Source organism: Amborella trichopoda, chromosome 5 (genome assembly GCF_054954075.1).
Source record: "Amborella trichopoda isolate Santa Cruz 75 chromosome 5, AtrichopodaSantaCruz75HAP2 v2.0, whole genome shotgun sequence".
Classification (NCBI taxonomy): Eukaryota; Viridiplantae; Streptophyta; class Magnoliopsida; order Amborellales; family Amborellaceae; genus Amborella; species Amborella trichopoda.
In genome coordinates, this window is record NC_142340.1 from 8,937,285 (window position 1) to 8,954,028 (window position 16,744).

The 16,744-nt window shown below is 37.8% G+C and overlaps 2 protein-coding genes across 3 annotated transcripts in view; both read left to right on the forward strand.

The window, feature by feature from the left end:
- The first annotated feature begins 584 nt into the window (after positions 1–584).
- On the forward strand, positions 585–6,416 carry LOC18443728 (F-box/RNI-like superfamily protein). Its single transcript, XM_006853910.4, has 2 exons — positions 585–1,172; positions 5,387–6,416. The coding sequence occupies exons 1-2, from the start codon at positions 722–724 to the stop codon at positions 6,277–6,279; spliced, it is 1,344 nt and encodes a 447-aa protein (XP_006853972.1). The 5' UTR covers positions 585–721; the 3' UTR covers positions 6,280–6,416.
- A 6,855-nt stretch (positions 6,417–13,271) lies between these two features.
- The window catches only part of LOC18443727 (Amino acid dehydrogenase family protein), a 29,730-nt gene continuing 26,257 nt past the window's right edge, over positions 13,272–16,744 (forward strand). Inside the window, exons 1-2 of one of the 2 annotated variants that reach the window (XM_011628565.3) lie at positions 13,272–13,613; positions 13,745–14,932. In XM_011628565.3, coding sequence (XP_011626867.1) covers positions 14,368–14,932 — 565 coding nt within the window. In that variant the 5' untranslated portion in view covers positions 13,272–13,613; positions 13,745–14,367. Of the gene's footprint in view, positions 14,933–16,744 lie in introns of both variants that reach the window. The other variant, XR_016055871.1, reaches the window with a different exon arrangement.

Genomic DNA, 16,744 nt, shown 5'->3' on the forward strand with positions numbered 1-16,744 from the left:
CAGAGAGGAATGTCAAGAAGCACTATCGGAGCACGGTGCTAAATTGTCGGAGCATTGTGGCTCCAAAGACTTCATTACCTAAGCGAACTGTAGGAGGGCGTTCGCAAAATGCCGGAGCACTGTGGGTCAGACAAATGACTACCGGAGTGCACATTGACACTGTCGGAGCGCGCATTCAGATTGCAGGAGCGCAGTTCTCAATATGCTGAAGCGCTGTGCGTTAAACAAAGCACTATCGGAGTGCATGTTGTGATTGCCGGAGCATGTATTTGGACTGCCAAAATGCAGTCCTCCATTGCCATAGCACTGTAGCTCCAGAGGCTTCATTGCTGGAGCATACTGCCGGAGCGTGTATTTGAAGTGCCGAAATGCAGTCGTCTATTGCCGGAGCGCTGTGGCTCCAAAGGCTTCATTGCCGCAGCATACTTAGTTGCATTACCTGGGGGGGGGGGGCTCAAGAGGAAAAATAGTTTGGAGAAAACAGTGTGAAAAAATTTGGGGTAGGGTAAGTTGCGTGGATAGTTAGTGTTGTTTTTTTTTTTTTTTTTGTAATTTTTCCTAATTGTAAAGGAATACTGATTCCAAAGTCGGGGTTGTGGAGGTGATACGAGACGGAGTCCTGTAATTACAAAATTTAGAGAGAGAAAGAGGAAATTGCATATTTTAGAGGGAGAGAGGAAATTGCAAATTGTAGAGAGAGAAAGAGGAAACTGAGTTCACCATGGAAGACCTCCCCGACCCTCTGATCATCGACATCTTGGGCCACCTCTCTGATGCTTGTGATCTAGGGCGCATTAGATGCACCTCTAGGCAACTCAAGCGCCTCTCTTACCACGTCCCTTCAATTGCCCTAATTTGCTCTGAGGACCGCTACCTCAAATCTAGGGTTTCAGAGACCAGAGATGAGATCACTCCCTTTAAGGCCATTGTTGAAGACCAGATTCAACGGCTTGGATCACTCGAGAAATTGAGGATCGGTGTGCAGGATTCATCTAGAGATGTCTTTGGTGAGGAGGACATGGATGCTGATGATCTTCATCTCATGTGCCCTAATTTTGTAAGCACATGGCTTCCTTTTGTTGCAGAGAGGTTGAGGAGCCTTGTGATATTTGATTTCTGGAGGCAGTCTTGCTGGCGGCCTTCGAATGTGCTCTCTATCATCTCCTCTTCCTGTGAGTTCATAAATCAATCAATCAATCAATCAATCTCTCTCTCTCTCTCTTTTCTGGTAGATCATTAGGGATGTGTGTGTTTGTTCATTAAATTGTCTTTCATTTGATTGACTTGTTACTTGCTGTCGATTTTTGGGTTTAATTACACGATTCAAGAAACTCTTACTTTATTTGTTGTCTTGGATTTCTCTCTCAGTAGTCTAGTGTTGCAATCATTAACAGCTTGACCAATCAAGCTGATGCCCAAATCCTATGCCCTGGTGTTTTCTATGGCTTCACGTGATGTATTTTCAAATTTTTAGGAGCTACTTATCTTTCTAAAATCACTATTGTTATTATGTAAATTTCATAATTTTAATTAGAGGAATGCTAGGTAATGTCTATTTGCAAGCCGGGATTACCGCATGACAGGACGGACAGTACAAAGAACAATGGGAAATCAGAGTACTCATTCCTGTGTGAATTGATTTTTCTCGGCTTCTATGAGCACATGAGACTTCAAATTTAGATTCCTCGACAATCTTCTTCATTATATTGTCAAATTTTGTGATAAAATCCAGCTTGTCAAATTTACCCATGTATTTTACGAGCCTTTTCCCATTCCAATAGCTGTTGCAAATAGAATAGAGAAGCTTATGAGAGATTTCTGGTGGATTGGGTCAGATGATAGACAAAGAATACACCTGGTTAGATGGGGGAAAGTTTGTAATCTAAAAAGGCCAGTGTAGTTGGGTATTAGAAAGATAAACTAGAGTAACTGAACTCCAATGGGCAAATGATGGTGGTGACCAAGCAAACCAATTGAACAGCTATTGAAACAAATGGTTTACTCATAAAAGCGGTGTTCAAGGTCCCGGTGATTGGTGGGGCCTCTGAGAAACACTGGACAGGTATCGTGGGTTTAGAGAGGCCAGAATTAGGTGAGGCAAAATTCCATGAATCAATTCAGATTCTTGATAGAGGATGGCAGAAGCTTAAGTTTTGGCATGATGCATGGCATAAAGAGAACCCCTAATAGGAAGGTATCATGGTTGCATGGCTGAAAATAGAACTCATAAGCGCAAGGTATCATGATACAGGGCTGAAAAAGAATCCATAGCTTCCAAAACTAGAAGCTATTGTGGTTGAATCAGTCTTAGGAGTCGGGCATCAAGCCAGTTTGGATGCCTCACCTAGACGTGATCTCAAAGAGTAGGAAATCGAGCTCCTAGTAGCACTATTACACTAGCCACATTGTATGCCAATAAGTGAACGTAGTAATATGGATGCCTGAAAGCAGTTGTCACTTTTCTGTTAGATCCCTTGACAGGGAACAAACATGGACAGGTGACAATAATTCAACCTCAATTAGGGTGTGAATCATTCCAGCTCCAGTCAAAATTATAGTCTTTAGATGGCTGGTGATATTAGACAAGGTCCTCACAATAGATAATTTAATACAGAGAGGGTTGGCAGTAACTGATAGGTGCATAATGTTCAAAAAGGAAGCTGAATCAGGTACCATCCGCTGTTGCATTGTGCCGTAGCAGCAATGGTGTGGACAGAGGCTCTCAAGCTCTCCGGACATGAATTGATAGCATCAGAATTTATAGAGGCTATGTTCAATCAGTGGTTCTTAGCACCATTACCAAAGTTTGGGATGATATTATGTAGTTGACTTGGCTTACTATGCTCACTTTGGTTGGAATGGAATAGTAGAGTATTCGAGGAAACCGAGCATGGGAACCAGTAGTTGAAGGACAAGATTGAAGCCACAGTGATATCCTGGGCCAAAGTAAGAACTGAGTTCTGTTGATACTCATCCATGGAACTGAGTTCTGTTGATACTCATCCATGGATTTTGATTATTAGTGGTTCTCTATTTCCAGGAGCACTTCACCTCATAGCACTTGCTAAGCAAGATGGGAAATACCAGTAGTGAGTACGGTGAAGCTATATTTTAACAGAAACCCAACGGGAAATCTGGGTCCGGCCTGTTTAGGGGTAATCTTTAGGGTTCACAGGGGCAAGGTTCTTATGACATACTCCTGAACACCAATGAATAGTAATTCCTATAACCTGCACCCCTAAAGGAAGAATAAAAAGAGAGGACAAGATCTAGCGAATATGATGGCATGGCTTAACAGAAAGCCTGCTTAGCCATGGCTTTTAGCTAATATTTTAGAAGAAATTTTGTCCATCCTGAGCAACTTGAGGGCTTCCTTCACCATTCAACAAAAGAAAAAGAAGAAAACTTGAGGGTTTCCTTCCACACTCATGGAGGGAGTCCTTTGAAATTGCAGATAAGTTGGCAAGATGAAATATCTAAAGCATCTCTACAAGTCCTCTATTTTTATACTTAGGTATAGTAGCAAGGGGATTCAATTTTGTAAATGGAGCATACTTCTACATTTTCGTTCAATTGGATGAAATATAAAAAAGTCTACAATAGAAAAGATATTATCAAATTTCAAGTTTAAACCTTGTTTGCCGTTTTCTATTTTATTGATTAGAGCAAATCACCTTGTCTTAAAGGCCTGTTAAGACACTCGATCCGCAATATCCATGAAGTCAAGAGTTCCTGATAGCCCTGCAAATGCCTTGAGATTTCCACTAAGTTTACCCTTGAGAATCTATTCATATCTTAAGAATATGTACTTAGTTTACATTTTCTGATTCAATCTCGCAAACTTACTTAATAATCGAGGAATGTAATGGGAAGACAACATTGAGATTAAGTTTCAGGGCAAGTGGGTTGGTCCAACGTGCCCTTAATTTAGGTTTTAGGATGCATTTTAAACCATCCTAATCTTCCAATTTCTAACCAGTCCTCAGCTCTTAAGTGAAAAATATCCTCTAGAGTTAGTAAACCATATAGTCATCAAGTTAAATCTCTAGTGCCTTCTTTGAACCTCAGACCACACAGAAGCCATTGGAATCTTAGTATTTTATTTTTCTAAATATGTCAATTTGCTCCTGATGTTTTCCTTTGCTAACTTGGAACATTGTTGGTTGAGTTCTCATGTAGGTTTGATTTGAGTCAGTCTATATTCAACTAAGAAGTTCTCAGAGGATGCCACTTTGTGCTGATTAACATAAATAGAAATAAAATAGAAAAAAGTATTTCCTCTATCCATTGGAGGAAATCTCAATGTTACTAGAAATCGGGCTTGCATAGTTGATCAAAATTAATAAAGAAATCAGGCATTCTTGTTTTTTCGACATTAATATCGGGCTTTTAATATTTCTTGGATTCCCTTTAAGAAGTCCTTTCACAATATGGATTCATTATTTGTAACATCTACCGATCTCGTGATTCCAAATCAACAAAGTCATTGAGCAACTTGTGAGCAATAGCAGAATGAACCGTGTCGTGTAACTTCATTCACAAATTGAATTCTTCTATTTCATAGTTATTCAAGTCAATGGGAAAGAATTCAATTTGAAAATGATTGCCTTTTATATTATTTTCCTTTTCAATTGGATCTATTTTTCAAATAAAAGGCCCGATAACACCATAATACTAACTGCCTTGTCTTTGGACTATAGTCCAAGTTAATGAATGGTGAAGGGAATTGTGGTGAGTGTTCCCATCATCAACTTAAAGGTCTAGGAAACTGCCATAAACAGATGCAACTAACCAGTTGTGGAGGTTCCCCTAGACAGAGATGCAACTGACCAGTTGTGGAAGTTTCCCTATTTTCTGCTTGTTGGGCATGGCGTTAATGGCATCAGATCAATTCTGTTTCAGTAGAAGTCCCAGAGGGTATTGATCGACTGAGCTACAATGGAGTTCATCAGACTCAATGGACAAGCCTTGGCTTCGGTAGAGGCCTGCTTGATGGCCTTTGGTGGAGCTTGGTGACAGCTTGATGGACCGTCAGAAATATTTGGACTTCTGTGCATATTCTTCTTATTTTGGTGAAAGGTCTTTGCCTGAACTGATCTGAGCTAATATGTGTTGATGTTGAACTGTCCTGAACAAGCCCAATTCCTAGGTTCAGATATTTTAGCCTACTTATAGAGTTCATAAGACAGCGATAAATAAGTTCTAATAAAGTTCTCCGAAACAGTGTTGCATAATGCAGTATGATAGTTACAATTATGTAATTGAAGCTGTCCTGTTTTTGTCTTTTTAAGTTTGTTATTTTCATTTAATGTGTACACTAATTGATAGTTCTTCCAATCCTTTTTATGTTCTGTGGGATCTGTTCTTACATGCCCATCTTTTGCAGGCTTGGTGCTGCAAATTTTAGAGTTGCATTCCGCTTGGATATCAGTAGTGGGGCTCAAACCAATGCCCATGCTCACGTGTCTAACATTAGACTACATTAGGTTTGACGATGAGGACCTTAAGATGGTAAATGAGTGCTTCCCTGCTTTAGAAACGTTAAAATTGATAAACGTGGGAGGGCTTAAACATCCCACTATTCAACTCCCACATCTCAGAACTTGTCATTGGACTGTAACCAATTCTGCTTTCTCACTAACTCTAATTGCCCCTCATTTAATCGAGCTGAAATTGGATTGCATCAGTCCCGATAGATTGGTCCTCTCGACACCATCATTGTCTGTTCTCAACCTTTCAGTACGAAAAATGTGTTCTTCTTATCATATATGTGGGTTTAAAGACTTGAGATCCTTGAGATTGGATTCTATGGACCTGAGCAAGCTCATACGGCTCCTTTCTAAGAGTGAAAATGTTGAGTCATTAATTCTTGAGTTGCTTGAATTGGGAAGTCAGAGACCAATTGAGAAGAGAAGCATGTGCACCTTTGATGAGTTGGGTATGTTTCCCAATCTAAAAACGCTTGAACTTGGGCCTAGGGCTTGGTGTGAATTGGGGAAGGTTTTTGGCGATGAAGAATTGACTCTGAAGTTTCAATGGAAGCGGCTGAAGAAACTGGTGGTGCATTTGATGGTTTTGGACTTTGAGGTCATGCATCGTTTTGTTTCCTTCGTGTTGCGTCACTGTGTTGCAAAACCTGATGTGTTAGTCTTCATTCGTTGGGATGTCAGTGTGGAGATTCTAGATGGTTTTGTATCTTGCTGTGTGAGTAGTTTTCCGGCTGTGCGGTGGAGATGGGGAAGCTGGAAAGGAAAATTTGGTGATTGTTGGCTTAGATGATTTCGATGTCTTTGTAATAATGTAGTCATATTACTGGCTGCAGCAATTGTAATGTTGTAGATCTCTCTCTTGCACACACAATGCACTGTTCTCAGCAATCAAAGGCATAATCGTGATCTAAAGGTTGTGGCATTCAATAGCTTCTCCGCATCATATTAACAATGCACTCATCATTTACTGAATGGATCTGAGTTACTATGTGTGTTCAGTGAATGAAAAAAACACACTCCTGAGCAGAAGGTCATGCACTCTTAAACCAGTGGATGGTTTTTCCTTTTATCTCTTACGCAAATGTGGTGGTCCATGTATAATAATTACCATACATATGCATACACACATACATATAAATATACGTATTTTTTTGTCCGGTAATTTTTTTTTGTAGAAGTAAGACTGTGGCAATTTATATTGTCCTTATTTATTACTATGTATTTGGTATGTCTTTTGAGAGTGCCAACTTTTGATGTTGTCTTAAAAGATTTTAATATTGTTTTAAAAGACTTGTCAAATCTACATCATCCAATTAAAATAAAATGTGTAGAATAACACAACTTTAATTCTAATGAGATTGACGTCTTATATAAATCCCACTTTTTTTTGTTTTATCCCTTCCATGTGTACCATGATACTTATATTTGATGAGTAACAAAAGCAATTCATTTGTTAACAATCAAAACAAAAACTATAACACTTCATTTATTGTAATGACATCTTGCAAAGCACACAGCAGATAGGACATGCAAGAACAACTGTGCACAGTAGACTGAGAGTTGAGCAAGCTGAATAAGGTTCAGCTTCCTTGAGTTACCCTCCTCTATGTAGTAGTCAGAATCTGCGTTGACACAGATGTAATGTCCACAATCCCCTGCAGGATAAGGACTGAGTCCATTTATGGTGTAATATTAGTTGGTCCATATGGTGTTACTAGCAAATGCTTTATGAAATTGCCATATTTCTAGTTCTTTTCCTTAAGTCTGAAATTACTGATTTGTTGAAGATAGAGAGACATCTAATTGCATGAAGGTCTCTTTACAAGTGCATTCAATGCCTCACTACCCAACCAGTCGAACCATGAACACATAGAAACATTGCTTTTTACATGGAAATCCGGACATCTTAGCTTATAGTTTTCACTTCTTAGAAAACCGGATTTTAGGTCATCTTAGCTTCAAAAGTAATGTAATTAGCTTCAAAGCTAATGGTTGAGTAAAGCAATCAAAGAAATTGATTGTCAAGATGTGAAATAAGCGCATTAAAGTGGTCATGTCTCAACATTGTAATCCCTCAATGGTGGTCAAGCTCTTGGGCTTAATGATGGGAGTAGGCTCTTAATAGTTGGGCAAGAACTCTTAATGACAGAGTTGGATCTTGCAGGCTCTTAACCAAAGAAATGAGCCTGTGCACAAGGGTGGCCATGGGTTGGCCAAGGCTAGGGCCTCTTTGGCCTGGCTCGACCCTGTTCTGGCTAGGCCAGGATTAGTAGACACAGAAGAAAAATGAAAAGTAAAAGAGTAATACAAAAGGGGCCAAGCTGGGCCGACCAAAATAACCCTGCCCGAGCCATGCGCACCGAACAGAGTGTTGGGCCACTTGCCTCGTGCACAACAAGCGCCGCATCATGCCTCGTGCAACCCGATGGGCACAGCCCGGTGGATTCTTTTTCCAAATTAATTTTGAATTTGTCAAAGTTGGTAAAATTATGTAAATTTGACTTTTTGACTCAATCTGGACCCTTGAATCGAACCAATCTAATTTCTAACCTAACCCTACTTCAACCTATAAATACCCCATCCAAAATACACCCAAAATACATTTAAAAACCTTTGAAAATGGCCCAAAATCCCTAGGACATTTGAGATTAAGAAAGTCCACGAAATTATCAATAAATCTTAGAAAATAGGATACTACCTTAGGAAATTCTTATAAAATTAGAAAAAATAGTTGAAAAACCCAAAAAATCAATAAACTTCAAAAATTCGGATTTGATATTAAGAGACCCCAAAAACTTTAGAAAACTAAGGAAACCTCCTCATAACCTTAGAAAAAGCTTTAGGTAGGCTCTACCTAAAAATCCCCAACCTTTTTCAACGCCTTCGAAACCTTAGAGTGAGGTAAAAGAATATCAGATCTACGAATTCCGGCAAGCAAGAGGCATCCAAAAGGAGATGCTCACACCAAAAGAGCGTCCTAATCCAAGCCTGAATCTTTGGATTTCCATTCCTTAAGGTAAGTATCTCTTCCTTAATTTAATTTTAGTTTAGTTTCCATTAATTTAGTTTACTGTCTCTGCATATTTCTATTATTAATTAGATTAGTAAAATTTAGAAGTATTATAAGGCTATTTACATTGATCATGAAGCTAACGCTGCCCGTGGACTCAGAAAAAAATCAGATCTGCATGGATCTATAACGTTTTTGAGCCTTGATTTGAGTGATCCCACTTTCTCTACTTTTTTTTATAATATGAATTTGTTTAGCAAAGATTTGAGTTGATCTAGGCAAATCCTAATGTAAACATATGTTTTCCTTCCGTCGCTCTTAAGTTACTCTCTCTAGGAGGCTCTAGATCTACCTATAAGAACTCTCTCTCACACATACATAAAAAAGGGGATCTTAAGACGATGCATGCATTATCTCTCTCTCTAAAAGAAAAAGATGAACTCCGCTCATAAGAAACCCTATCCCCCACGTAAGTTTTCGTTTTATATGCATGCCTGGCAAGTCTTTGACTTTATTTCCAAAACAGGCCACCTAATTCAGCAATGACATAGATGTCCCTCCCACATCAATGTGTTTTGTTTTTGAATGAAAGCTAGAATTTTCAAGTGGATAGCACATTGATTGTCGCAGTAGATAATAAACATATACTATTGCAAGCCTAGCTCTTCAAGGAATCCCTTCATCTATAACATTTCCTTCCTAGCTTATGTGACTATTCAGTTTTTGTTGTCGACAAGGCACATACTTCTGCAGCTTGGATTGCAATGAAACTGTTCCCTGTACAACAGTAAGCATGCATCTCGAGATTCGCTTCATGGAGTCTATATCTCTAATTATATCCGTATTTGTGTACCCTTATAATATATGTTTACCTCTCCCAAAGCTCAAACATACTTTCGATATTTCTCTAACATATTTAATATCCACTTGACTGCTATTTAGTGTTCTCTATTAGTATTAACAATGAATATGCTCATTATGGCAACTGCATATGAGATACTGGCCTTGTGCACACCATCGCGTACATCAGACTCCCTACGTCCGATGTGTACGATAATTAATTTCTCCATTTCTTCCTTTTCCTTTACATTTGAAGGTTATGCTTGGCGTTTAACTTGAAGTGGCTACGTACTAGGGAACTGGCAAGTTTCACCATGTTCATGTTGAACTTTTCGAGTATTTTCTCAATACCTTTCTTTTGATAACCATACCTTCCAAGCCTCCCTGTCATGAGAGATTTTTATGCTCAAGTTATGTTGAGCAGGTCATAAGTCATTCATGACAAAGGCATTACTCAACTCTTCCTTTGGCCTGTCGATTTTTCTAATGTCCTGACACTCAACATGACATCAATGTATAGTAAAAGGATAATGAAATCACCATCAAATAACTTATTGACAAACACAAAATGGTCTGCGGTTGTTTTCTTGTACCCAAAATTCCCTTCTAGGAATCAAATGTCTTGCACCACTGCCTTGGGGTTTGTTTCAACCCATATAGTTTCTTCTTCAGCTTGCAAACTATATGTTGTTTCTTTTTTGTCTTGAATCTTTATAGCTGCTCCATATAAATCTCTTCCTATAAATCCCAGAGGAGAAAAATAATCTTGACATCTAGCTACTCAATCTTTAGATTTAAAGTTGCAACCAAGCTTAACACTATTTGAATTGATGACATTGTTGCTACCGGGGAAAGGATTTCATCAAAGTCAATGCTCTTCTTATACCTAAAACCTTTTAAGACCAATCATACCGTGTACCTTGGTTGTGAGTTCTAATCATGCCATGTACCTTGGTTGTAGTTCTTCTTTAATGTTTTTTTGCTTTTTGGCAACTTTTCTATGGTGTACATATGGTTCTTATGTAAGGATCATGTCTCCTCTTGCACAACTTAAACTCAACTCCTCTTTGTGTTAATTGGCCTGAGATTCTTGGTTATTGTTTGGACTTAGAATGTACGGTCGAAGGGGTTAAATGGGTCTAATGGGTTAGAAGATATATTATTGGAAACCCTATTCCACCAAAAATATTTTAAAATCCTAGGTCTCTTGGAAAATGGTACACCAAAATGGGTGCAAGGAGATATTTTTTCTTTTTTTTTAATACCTTAAGATACATGGCATATCAATGTAAATTGCCTAAACTTTTCCTTTATTTTTAGGAAAAAGTTTATATAAGGTGTCAACTTTATACTATAGAAGTAAGGTGCACCTCAAAATTCCACCCGAAAAAGGTCGTTCGGACATTGAAAACATCACAATTGATCATCTCGACCATGAGATGGATGAATAATAATAATAATAATAATAATAATAATAATAATAATAATAATAATAATAATAATAATAATAATAATAATAATAATAATAATTATTATTATTATTATTATTATTATTATTATTATTATTATTATTATTATTATATCTAAACCACCTATTTTAAAGTTTATAGTTCCACTCATTTTTTGAGCTTTATATTTCATAATTAGATGTAAAAGTAGATTATTGGGCCATTTGTAAGTGTTTGCAACACCCGAGCCGCATATTTTGGAAATATTTAGAGGCATGTCTTACTTTGATTGTTTAAGGATCTTATACAAATTGCACCCTCTTTTTTAAGGGGTGTAGTTTGCGTAAGGCATCCACCTTAAATAATCAAAGTAATGGGTAATTCCCAACCCTATTGGAAGATGCAAGTTCAGTAATGAAAACTCTTATAATGACCTGAAAATTTGTTTCAGCATCTAATTATGAAATGGTAAAAGTTTATATAAGGATGCAATCTTATAATGTAGAACTACGGATGTACCTCAAAAATCCATCTGAAAAGGTAGTTTTAGTGTTGAAAAACCCTTTGATTGATCATCTCGACATTGAGATGTATGACCATGAAAAATAAAAAAGATTTTCTTTATAAAAAATAGTGTATTTTACAACATATTATCTACACCGTCCATTTTAAATATTTTCATATGTTTATAGATCTACTTGACTTTAACCATTTTTGAAATTTAAAATTTTATAATTAGATATAAAAATAGATTTGAGATAATCCTAAGAACATTTTACATCAAAATTATATGCCATGATAAAATTTGAAGGTACATTTTTCCTCTACAGCTACGGATGCATTCGTATGCCAACTGCACCCTTATAAAATTTAATGATCCAAAAATGATGTGGATCAAGTATATCTACAAATATTTGAAAATCTTGAAGATAGACAACCATATGTTATAAAATACAATATTTTTGAGACTTTTTTTTTTTTTTTATATTCATACATCTTGAAGTCTGATTCATTAGAGGATTTTTCGATATCAAAATAACTTTTTCTAGTGAGTTTTTAATGTGCATATGAATTATTAAAACTTTGAATAGCGAGTTTCTAAGGTGGATATGAGTTATTAAAACTTTGTATAGGCCAGTGTTTTCAAATCCCGGCTGTAATCCCCTGACGGCCGGCACATCCCTTATCAAGGCTGGCGACAGCAAGTAAAACTAAATGAAAACAATGCAAAAAAAGATGAAAAAAATAAGGGCCAAGCCTGGCTCAAGCCCGACCCTCGGGCCACATTTTGTCGCACAACCGTACTTTTTTTAGGGCCGGATGAATAAGGCTGGGTCCAGGCCAAGCCGGGCCATTACCACCCCTTGATCGGAGAAAATATTCGATAATTTTTTTTGTTTAAAAAAAAGATAATTAGGAGTTCTTAAGGGATAACTAGAGTGTGACGCATACCATCTTGGAGCTAGTTCAGTCCTATGTCTAATTCCATTTAAATTGGTGATCAACTAAGAGCTTTAAAACAATCAAATAAAAGTTCACGCTCTAAACAATCAAATAAGAGCCCACCTTCAAATAGTGTCGAAAAATATGATTTCAACATTGGAAAGTTTTGTGATAGCCTTAAATTATATTTTCATCTTTAGTTATAAATTTTAAAGCTTCAAAAATAGTGTAGATTGAGTAAATCTATAAAAACTTGAAAATTTTGAAAATTGACAATTCAAAAATACGATACAAGATGTACTATTTCCAAAACTTGAAATCCATGTTTTTCTCATGCCCATTTATCTTGATATGGAGATGATCAATTTGATGATAATTGATCATCAAAATGACCTTTTCTAATAAAAGTTTTGAAGTACGCTCTTGTTTAGAGCCTAGGCTCTATATACTCAATCATACATAGCCAGGTTCAAAGTAGAACATTGGTATGGACTTTTTGCTCCAGGTTCAAAGTAAAAACATTAGTATGGACTTTTTGCTTTTTTAAATACTTCAAAGGAAATATTTAAAGATATTTCCAACATCCATTTATTCTTATAGGTCAAGCCAAATACCTTCTTTCAAATCACGCCTTCCACGACGAATGATGGACGTTCTTTTAAAACTATGCTATTTTCAATCCACATTATCAATCTGGATGGAAACAACCAAGACTGCACTAGTTCAGCTCCCCTTCTCGTATATATATATATATATATATATTTTTTTTTTTTTTTTTTTTTCTTTTTCCTTATTTGTCTAAGGCTTTTCTTAGGTCCCCTTAAATTTCTTTCTCATAAACTTCAATTTTTATTTTTACTTATTAGTTTGTTTTTTAATAATTTTGAAACCACCACCGATCGCGGTTTTAAAATTAAGAATGATTTCGAATTCTAGAGAGAGAATTTAGAGAGAGAGAGAGCCCTCCGTGCCTCAGTGGAATAATGAGGCAGCAATTCTACAGTTAAAAATAGATAATTTGGAGAGAGAACAGGAGAGGCTGATTTCGAGTGGGCGATAGAGAACTTATCTCTGCGCTGAAGTTAAGAGAGAGAGAGAGAGAGGTGATCTGCTTCTGTAGAGAGAGAGAGAGAGAGGATCAGTGCTCTGAATCTTAGAAACGCCCCTCACGTGGGTTTTTCCAGGACAATGTAAATAAAGGGAGCCCAACAAAAGCTCAAAGGGGATATTAATGGTGGGCTCCAGAGTCCAGACCTTTTACATCTTTTACATCTATTGGAATGTCTTAGAAACGCCATTGCCGTTACCCTTCTGATGAAGCCGCGACTTTCACAGGACATTCTGCAATTTTGGACTCTCTCTCTGTACTGTTTAATATGAAAGGTATGGTGATCGCAGTGACGCTGGTTTTATGGTGACGTTTCCTTAGAGAACCGCTGATTCCTGTTAAATTTTATGCTTGGGGTTTCTTGTTCTACTAGTTCTTGTGTGATGAGAGTGATTAGGTTTCGCAGGCTGCGATTTTTGGGGAGATGAGGTAGTGGGGACTGCTCTGTTTATTGAAGTCAGAGAAATGATGGATATGAGTGAGAAATTTATTGGGTTTGGTTTTTTTAGAAAAAGACTGTTTTTGTTGGGTTTTGATTCTGGAAGCGAAGGTCAAATACTTTGTTGAATTGTGATGAAAATAGTCACTTTTTCGTGTAATAACTCTTTTGGCTCTGGTGCTTAATCTCCATGAGCAACAATTTGGAGAGATCTGGAGGGTAGAGGAATTGAAGAAAAGATTACCAAAAAAAAAACCTTTGGGTTCGAGTTTGGGTTTTGGATTCTGCGTAGAGGGGGAAAGCCCTCAATTTGAACAGTCGGGATTATTTGGTCTTTCAATGGAGTGATAGATTAAAAGACAGTGCAAGTTTAAGAAATTTGGTGTGAGAGACAAAATTGATGCAAAAAGATTGGAACTTGAGGGGTGATTTTGGCAGGGAGAGATTGCAGACTGAAAGATTCAGGAGTTCTCCTTGGTTGCTTTCTAGAGACACAGAGAAGGCGATCAAAATTGGGGAACTGTTTGTCAGTGGGGTTTCTTCTGAGAGGGAGATTGAAGAAGATTTGTGGGGTGGTTATGATTGACTGAATGTTGATCTCAGGTCAAGTTTTAGGGATGAATTCTACCATGGACAACATGAGCCTGATAAGACAGGCACAAAGGCATCACTTGGTAGTGAGAGAAATGGGGGAAGAAATAGATCTTGAAATTGGACCTGGAGACGATGATCCCTCCTTTGCTCAGACCCCACTTGTTGGGGTCCCTCAAGAACCCACAGCTGAAGAGCAAGAAGAGCACAAACAATTGCTTATGGTTTCTTCCACCTCAAATGAAGACCAGGATCTCTCAAAGCTTCAACAAACAAAGAGGAAGAAGAAGGTGGTGAAGAAATGGAGAGAGGAATGGGCTGATACTTATAAATGGGCGTATGTTGATGTTCATGAAGGGACGACGAGGATCTTTTGCTCGGTTTGTCGAGAGTATGGGAGAAAGCATAGGAGGAATCCTTATGGAAATGAAGGAAGTCGGAATATGCAGATGAGTGCTCTCGAAGAGCACAACAATAGTCTTCTTCACAAAGAAGCCCTTCGGCTCCAACTGGCTTCCAAGGACAAGAATCTTTCCATGGTAGAGAGACCAATTTATGTAAAAGGTTAGCAACTTAAGTTCAACCATCGTTATGGGACAAATGTCATTGTTTTAGGTAAGTATACACTCCAATGGAGTATGAGTATGGTACTCCATGCTGCATCCACCATCATTTCCATTGATGAATGGTTCGAGTTTCGAAAGTCCCTTTACCTGGTGAATATCCTTGTGGGCCCATACATTGGTGGGAAGAAAGAGTGGATGTTGCCATGCAGGGCCTAGTATCATAATCCATTGGAATATAGTGTTATATCCCTTTTTGTACAGTGTCGAGAAATATTCCATGAAACTGTGTTTTGGACTTTCTAGCTTTACTTTCACTATTTACTGTTTATAAACAGATACAAAGTACAGTAGCTGCATCATATCCTGCCTATGTACTCATGGATATATCCTATACTTACAGTAGCTGCATCATATCATGCCTATTTACTCATGGATAAATATCCTATACTTACTGCTTTATGATGGATTGTGATGTGATGTTCAATTCTGATTTTTATATTGTTATCTTTACTCCTTGTTGAATGATCGTTTTATTTTCTTCAATTTGGCTAATTCTGTAGAATTTAGAGCACGTTGCCTGCAGTTGAGTGAATTTGGCCATGATGTGGCTTGTGTGTAAACCTTTTCATCTACCTATGAATTTCAACCATCTTATAGAACTAGAAATTATTGAGGTTCTGTAAACCTCCTATTCATGATTGGAAAGAACCACTTCTGTAATCTCCTTTTCATGATTGGAAAGAACCGCTTCTCAAACTCCTGTGGGAATTCTAGAGAGGTCCAACATATGCCTTTAGGTTAGGAAGATTGTCCAAGATTAGAAGAGAGTAATCATATTGCAATAAGTTCTTGATGAATCTTGTCATCCAAGGTGTGTTTCTTACAGAGATTCATTCCTTCAAATCTTGTTCACTGGTTTGAGTAAATCAAATTTAATTAAAAAAGGTGTGACTTACATGGATACATTAAAATGAGTCTATCTATATCAGACTCTACAAAATTGAATGAAATTGACTACAAACCGCTTTACAGGTATGGTCGCACCTCACAATCAATCTTGCTCTGCGAGCCCTTCCCTTGCAAGGGAGTCTGCCTCTACATTAGACTCTCTCCATGTATCAACATAGTTCACTTGCAATTTCCTAGCACATGCCCAAATCTCTTCAAAAACAGTCTGAAGATTCCACGGGCAGAATTTCACTTCACTAGCCCATGCAACAACATTACTGGAGTCACCAACAATAATTCCACATGACCTTATGTTTTAACTTCTGAGCCTTAGCTCGAGACACGACTATGAAGAGGCCCAGAGTATGTCATAAGAAATCTCCCATGATGATCCCTTAATATACCCCTACCCGCAACCCCCACAGTTTTGGGTTTATGCACAGTTCGTTGTCATACCGTGAATGGAGATGTGGTTCGAAATAAAGGGAAATGTATCTTGTACTTCATTTGGAAAACCATTGATTTCCACCAGAGGGCATTAGACGTAATTCATAAGCTGTGGTTTTCTAGCACATATACTTCACATTATAATGAAAAGGGGATTATTTCCTTGATACAAGTGTTCAAAACCTCGGCAGAGTCTACTGGGCTCAGTTACTTGGTCTTGCCACCTTGTGAGGAGAGTAACGATCCACAAAATTGGGGGGTGGTGGGCTACCTGTACAGTACTTGGGCGGTCTTCTACAAACTCGCCAAAGTACCGTAGAAGTTGGGCAGACTTGTCCAAGTTCTACAGTACTTGGGGGAGTCACACTACTACTTGCCCGAGTATTGTTTAGTGGTAAGATTAAAAGGTGGGAGG